General features: G+C 64.2%; 1 protein-coding gene across 1 annotated transcript; it reads right to left on the bottom strand.

The window, feature by feature from the left end:
* Positions 1-641: 641 nt before the first annotated feature.
* NES (nestin) lies at positions 642-7,412 on the bottom strand (the record flags this gene model as incomplete). The annotated part of the gene is made up of 5 exons (XM_084276651.1): positions 642-2,966; positions 3,192-4,441; positions 5,007-5,080; positions 5,617-5,741; positions 6,600-7,412. The coding sequence occupies 5 exons, from the start codon at positions 7,410-7,412 to the stop codon at positions 642-644; spliced, it is 4,587 nt and encodes a 1,528-aa protein (XP_084132777.1).

The raw sequence follows: 7,412 nt of genomic DNA, 5'->3' as shown, positions 1-7,412 counted from the left end.
CTGCCCTGGGGCTGCTGCCCCCCTCCCCTCCCCTGGTGCCCCTCCTCACCCCCCCCAAGAGCTTCCTGGCCGTGGGAATGAGCAGAGCTGGGCTGCAGCAGATCTGAGCAGGAGGATGAGGTTTATTAAATTAACGTCAAGGCAGCGGGTACAGCTGGTGTGGGTCAGCATCTCACACCGAGGGGCTGGGGACCCTCACACCGAGGGGCTGGGGACCCCTCACACCAAGGGGCTGGGGCTTGGGGCAGGGGGGCAGCGTGTGGGGTTCCTCAGCCTCCAGCTGGGGTGGTTGAAGGGGGGGAGATCATAAGGAAAGGGGGAAACATGGGGTTTAAATTAAATACAGCCCCAGGAACCCCTTCAGAGGGGGGACAAAATGGGGCTGGGGTCTCGGAGCAAGCATGCGAATTTGGGGGGGGGGTGTGGGGTGTGTGGAGGTGGGGGGGGGCTGGGAAGGGAGCTGGGTGGTTCTTCACTCTGAAAAGGGGTGCAACAAGATCCACACAGAGGTGTTAAAAACCAGGAGCAGATGGAGAGGTGTTAGGTGGGTGGGTGGGTGGGTGAAGTGAGGGGGCTGGGTTGTGGTAGGGTGGGGGCTACAGGAGGGGTGTCACCGTGTCATTCCACCCCCCCCAGTGCTGTCACTCGTCCCCTGAGGCCCAGGGCTGCTGCTCAGGTCTCAGCTGGCTCAAGATGTCATCTCCCAGCGCTGCCCCGGGGACGGTGTCAGGGCCACACTTGCCACGCGCGGCGGCGGCGGCGGCGTCTCCGCTGGGATGCGGTGGCATCGCCGGGGTCTCGGCTGGGCACTCCTGTGCTGGCAGCGCCGTGGTGCCGCCGGCCAGCGCCTCCTCGGTGAACTCGGCCAGGTCTTCCAGGCTGGCCTCCCGGTGCAGCCCGTTCTCAGCCCCCGCCGGCCCCGCCGTGCGCGGCGCTGCGTCCGCCGGCACCTCCTGCACCGTGGCCTCCTCCTCGCTGGATGAGGCGGGTGAGGAGTCTTCCCCAGCATCCTGGGGGGCTCTGGTCCCGCCGGCATCCCGCTGCCCACCCTCGGCCGCCCTCACCCCCAGCACCAGCTCCTGGTTGAACTCCAGGGCTTGCTCAACTATCTCCAAAATATCCGAGTCCTTCATGACATCCACCGGCACCGGCGCGAAGAGATCAGCTGCCTCTGGGTTTTCTTTCACCATCTCCAGCCCTGAGCCCGGCTCCTCGGTCCCGGCTGTGGGGGGGTTGTCACCACCTGGTGCTTCCTCCTCTCCAGACGGCTGCTCGTCCCATGGCTGCTCCTCTTGAGCCAGGAATCCGGCTGGAGGGGCGGACTCGGCCGTGCTGTGGTGATCCGTGCTGAGCTCGTTGTCCTCCTCCGGCCCCAGCAGCCCCAGGTTGAAGCCTGGAAGCATTTCGGCTCTGCTGGCGTCGCTCTCTGGCTCCCCTGTGCCATCCAGCTCCTCCAGTGATCCAGCAGCTGAGCCCTCTGAGCATCCTGGTCCCTCAGGTGCTCCAGAGCCTTCAGCACCATGGGCTGGCTCATCATCGTGTCCCTCTAACAGCCCTGTGGCCCTGGGGGAGTCGGCATCTCTCTCAGGCACAGCAGGACCTTCCTCCAGCTCGGTGGCAAATGCCCCTCCACCATCCTCTTCCTCATCCTTTGGCATCTCAGGTTCTTCCACGGGCATCTTCATGTCTTCATCTGCTTCACCAACAAGCGCCTCGAAGTGCCCTTCATCCTCTGGTGCTGGAGATGCTTCTCCAGGAGCTCCCAGCTCCTCCATGCCAGCTTCAGTTGGTTCAACCTTGATTTCTTCAAAGTCCTCAGAGATCTCAGCTTCCTCCGAGCTGGACACCTCTTGGTTGGGAGCAGAGACTATGAAGTAACCTTCCTCCTCCTCAGCACCCTCCGCTGCAGGAGCTGCCCCCATCCCGGCTTCCTCTCCCCGGCTCTCTGGCAGGGTGGGGGCTGGTGACTCGTCCCTCCCTTCCAGCCACCCTTCCTCCTCCGGGGCTGTTTCGGATGCAGGGGCTGGCTCTGCGCTCTCCTCGGGCTCTGGAGGGTTTTGGCTGGGGGTGCCCACGGTCAGCATCTCCCCCTCGTAGAGGTGCAAGGGTGTGCTGTCCGGCAGCGTGTCCTCCAGCTCCACCCTCCTGCCCGGCCCCGCTGCCTGCTCCAGCCCTCCTGATCGCTCATCCTCCTCTTCCTCCTCTTCCTCTGCTGACTCCCCACTCTCCTCCCCATCACCTGGCACCTGCTGAAGCTCCACGGCGTCGGCATTGCCGCTCTCTGGCTGTCCTGGCTCTGAGCTCAGCTCATCATCAGCATCCTCACCCTGCACCTCCCACGACTCTTCTGGACCCTCAGCTGGATCCTGGCTGTCCCCTAGTCTAGGATCATCTGTGGGTGCCAGGGTGGGCTGCCCCGTGGTCCCATCCTGCTCATCCCTCACCAGCCCTGGGGCCGGATCAGCCTCTGGCAGCTGCTGCTGGCCCATCCCCTGGCTCTCAGCATCTTCCTCATCATCCTCCCGGTTTGGTGAGGTACCGTCTCTCTCTTCACTTTCCAACCCTCCCGTGCTTGGTGGGGTGTCATCTGCCCAGGTTGGCTCATCTGCCCCCAGAGCCTCCTCTGCATCCTCTGCTGTCACTTCCCAGTGCTCTGGATGGAACTTTTGGCTGTTGCCATCCTCCCCTTGGCTCCAGGGCTGCTCTCCCAGCTCCGGTTCCTCCTGCTCCAGCACTCCTTCAGCAGGTCCCTCCAGCACGGCCCAGGGCTCCTCTGGGACTCCAGTTTCAGGTCCCACAGCCTCTCCTGCCTGGGGGTCTTCTCCCCCCAGTGCCTCCCCACCAGCCTCTCCCGTTTCTCCCTCACCATCTTTCGCTCTGTCTGGGTCCTCTCCTCCCATGGCATCTTCTTCAGCCCCCGGTGAAGCTGCTTCTGCTGGGTTGGTCTCAGGGATGCTTGAGGGCTCCTGCTCTGGACACATCTCCTGCTCCAGGCTCGTCTCCTGCTCCGGGCTCATCTCCTGCTCCGGGCTCATCTCCTGCTCCGGGTATGTCTGCTCTGGACACATCTCCTGCTCCGGGCTCGTCTCCTGCTCCGGGCTCACCTCCTGCTCCGGGCTCATCTCCTGCTCCGGGTATATCTGCTCTGGACACATCTCCTGCTCTGGGCTCACCTCCTGCTCCAGGTATGTCTGCTCTGGGCATGTCTCTTGCTCCGGGCTCGTCTCCTCCTCCCTTTCCTCCTCTGCAGCCAGATCCACCTCGCACACGGGTATTTCCCGATGCTCCAACGTTTCCTGCTCTCCATCAGCAAAGTCCTCTTCCAGGTGACTTTCCATGGGCCAAACGGGATGGCTTTCCACGGGGACAGCATGAGAAGCTTCCACTTCTCCTTGCAGAGACTCCCCTTCCTGTGCATCCATCCCTTCACCCTGTAAATCGCCTTCCTCACAGGGGCTGTGGGGTCCCCTCTCCTCCTCATCCTCTGAGGGGGGAGATGCCTCCACCTCATCCTCTGGCTCTGCCTGGCTTGTCCCCAGCTGGCCAGGGCCACTTGTGTCCTCTTCTTGGGCCATTGCATCTGGTTCCCCAGGGCTCAGCTCAGCTGCCATCTCCTCCTCCCACTCTTCCATCTCTTCCTGGCTTTGGGAAGCATCCCCCAGTGGGAATGCGGCTGCATCCCGCAGAGTGCTGGTCTCCACACCAAGCCCCTGGAGCACAACTTCCCCAGCCCCCTCCTCCACCTCGGGGGCTTCGAGGTTCCCAGCATCCTCAGAGGGGTCTTGTCCTTCCTGGGCTCTCTCTGTGGGGGGAATGGAGCTGGGGGCACAGGTGTTCTGGGGGACCCACGCAGCACCGAGCATGGGCTCTTCTTTGGGCTGAGCATCATCTGTCATCTCCTTGAGAGCATCCTCCAGTGCCTCGCTGACCAGCTGGGCTGGGTACCCCAGGCTGTGGGGGGGTGCTGTTCCTGGGGGGTCAGTGCTGGCATCGTGGGTCTCCGCTGTGGCTCCGGGAGGAGGATGCTCCTTCCCTTGGCTCATCTCAGCTCCAGCTCCCCCCGGCCAGGCAGGACCCTCATCCCTCAGACTCCCAGGCTCCGGTGGCACAGGGCTGGGGGGTGCTGGGGAGAGAGAAGGGGCAACTTGCCCGGGTTTTGAGGGGCTCAGCACGGGGCGGCCGGGGGCATCCAGCTCCCTGAGCGCGCTGGCAGCCTGTGGTGCTGTGCCATGGAGAACTGAGCTGACTTTCTGGAGCTCCCTGGTGCTGAGGCTCCGGCTTTGGGGTGTCAGAGGGTCACTCAGGGCTTTCACTGGTTGCCCCCTCCCCTCTGCCCTGGGGAAGACGGAGGGGCTGGCACGGTGGTCCCGGGGCAGCAGCCTCCTGGGCTCGGTGCTCATGGGTGCCAGCTTGGCGCTGCTGCTCACTTCCAGCTTGGGGTCTGTAAAGGAGTGAGGTGAGTGGGATGGAGCACGGTGCCAAAAACCCAGAGCCTTGTGCAGCTCCCCCACCCCTCCCTGGTGCCTCTCACTGCCCACTGCCCCCCTGTAGCTCCCCCATCCTTCCCCGGTGCCTCTCACTGCCCAGTGCCCCCCACCTCCTACTTTTAAACACCCCCTTCATGGGAAAAGGGGGGAAATTCCTCCCTCAAGTGTGGCCAACTCCCATGGTCCTGGGGGATTCGGGACGCTCCCCTGCAGCCAGACCTTGCTGCTTGGGGTAGGGGGAGCTTGCAAGTGAGAGGTTTTCCTTGGGGTTTATTTTCTGGGAGAGAAGGAAAAACCTGACCTGCTCCTGCCCTCCCCATGAAGAGGAGGAACTGAAAAGAGAGGGGAAGGAGCAGATAAGCTCTTATCAGCAGCGGCGGCTGTGAGCCCCGTGCCAGGAGCTGCTGTTCACACCTTCCTATCGCTGCCAGGAAAAGGCTCGTGTCTATATTCAGCTTCATCCCCTGGGACCCCCCCATCCCGGGGTGAGGTGCTGGTGCTGGTGCCCCCCCTCCTTACCTCTCAAGCCGTTGGCCAGCTTGTATTCCCCAGCTGGCATCTGCAAGCGGGTGCTCTCTGCCTCCAGCAGCGTCCTGCAGGGAGAGGGGTGGGATGGGTGCTGGGGGAGTGGGTGCTGCTGGCTGGGTGGGTGGGTAGGAAAAGCTGATCCACCCCATGGGAAAAGCTGATCCGCTCCCTTCACAGGTAAACTGAGGCACGGAGGGGCTGGGGGGTGTGTGTGTGTGGTTTTGCTGCTCTGTCCCAGCTCGGTGAGGGGATGGGGGGGGGATGATATGTGACCAGCCCCCCACCCCCCACCCCTCACTCCTGTTTCCCATCCCATCCCCCCAGCCCCAGGATTAGTGTCCGCGCCGGGTGACATCATGCTCTGCCGGGGAGGCCCCTCGCTCGGTGCGGTGCGGGGACAGCCCCTATTCTCATGCTAATTGTCCCCCCAGTCCCCTGGCAGCCTGCCATTGTCTGGGGCCATCTGGAAGGGCTGGAAGAGGGGCGCGGGGCTGCCCCTACGCAAGAACAACCCCCCCTTTTCTTATTTCCTCGAGTTTCCCCCCACTTCATCCCAGCTCCCGGTGTCCCCGTCCCCTCCCCGCCCCGTCGGGGACATCACCTGTAGGTCGCCACTTCCAGGCTGAGGGACATCTTGAGGTGCATGAGCTGCTGCCTGTCCTCCAGCACCTGGGCGATCTGCACCCGCAGCGCCTGCTTCTCCTGCTCCAGGGCCTCCATCGCCAGCTGCGGGCAGCACGGGGAGGGAGGGGTGGGGAGGGGGTCAGGGACACCTCAGCCCTGCGGGATGTGGGACCGTGAAGGCGGCTCTCCCCTCCATCCCAGCATCCCTCAGGATGCTCAGGGAGAGGGGGCCTGGGTGCGCTGTTTGAGCACTGAGGGGGGGGCTGAGGGTTCAAAGAGGGGGCTGAGGTGAGGAATGGGGCTCAGAAGGGAAGGGGCTGGGGGGGTTCTTGCTGGAAAGGCTGGGGGGGGTGGGGGGTTGGGGCTGCGGGTCACCAGCGTGGGAAAGGAGCATCTTGGGGGTGAGTGGCCGAGGCTGGAGCACCCTCTGCTCCGCGGTGGCCCTGGTACAAAGAGGGACCCTTCCCCAGACGCCATCCCCGGCACTTCCAGCTCCGGCCCCCCCCTCGCCCCCCCTCTGCGGCCGAATGACTTTTGCAGCTGTTGAGTCGCAGCTGCGGCGAAGTCGGTCAGAGTTTGTCCTCTGCACCCAGCTATTTGGGGGGGGTGTGGTGTGCAGCACTGGGGGGGGCTTTTCCTTCCCCTGGGGTCCCAGCAGGATGTGGCGTGAGGGTGGCAGGGGAGGACGGGGTGTGGGTGCTGCTCCCCTGCAATGGGGTGGCCCCAGGTCCCTGCTGCGATGGGGAGAAGGATGTTCCTGACTCACTCCGCTCTTCCTCCCGCCCTCCTCAGCTTCCTCACCCTCTCCAGCCCGTCCCTGCCATGGGGTTTGCTCCCCACAGTCCTGCTTCCCCTGGTCCACCTCCCCTCATCCCTTTGGAGCACCCTCCAAGCACCCACAGCCCCCCACTGCCCCCCTCCTCGGGGGACGGGTGCTTCCCCACCTCCTCCTCCACCCACCTGGAACTTCTCTGCCTCCCCTCGCTGCTCCTGCCACTGCCGGGCCAGGTTCTCCTCCAGCATCTCCTTCCTCACTTTGAGCCCGGCCAGGTCCTTCTCCAGGTGCTGGAGCTGCAGCTGGTTCTGCTGGTTGTCCTCCACCGCCTTCCAGAGGTTCTCCTTGGCCTGGCAGAGGGAACCCTCCAGCTGAGACACCTCAGTCTTGTAGGTCTCCACCGCCCCTTTCCAAATCTCCGACAGCCTCTTGGAGTAATCCTCCACCTCCACGGGCTGGAAAGCCACCGGGGCGCAGCGGAAGCTCTCCAGGCTCTGGGAGAAGCTGGCGATCTCCTGGTCCAGCCCAGCCTTCTCCTCCTCGTGCACCTCCAGCAAGGCTTCCACCTCCTTCTCCAGCTGCACCGCTCTCTCCTTCAGCCAGATCTGCGCCCTCCTCTCCTCCTCCAGCTCCTTCCTGCTCAGGGACAGCTGCTTCTTGGCTTCTTCCCGGGCCGCCTGCTCCTTCTGGCACCTGCTTTTCACCTGCAGCACCTCCTCGTAGAGGCTGTCCCTGGCCAGCTCGGCCGTGCACTTCTCCCTGAAGGCCCGATCCAGCGCGTCCCGCAGCGCGCGCAGCTCCTCCTCGTACTTCTCCCTCCAGGAGCCCCCGTCGGGGTTGCCCTTGGCGCTCTGGATTTCGGCTCGCAGCACCTCGTTCTCCTCCTCCAGGAACTTCACCCGGGCCAGGTAAGCCTCCAGCCGCTTGTTGAGGTCCCACATCTGCAGCGACTCCTCGCCCAGGGCTCTCGCCCCGCTGAAACTTTCCGCGCTCAGCAT

Source organism: Gallinula chloropus (assembly GCF_964237585.1).
Source record: "Gallinula chloropus genome assembly, chromosome: 29".
Classification (NCBI taxonomy): Eukaryota; Metazoa; Chordata; class Aves; order Gruiformes; family Rallidae; genus Gallinula; species Gallinula chloropus.
Note: the sequence above shows the minus strand (reverse complement) of the source record. Positions and strands in the feature narration are given on the sequence as shown.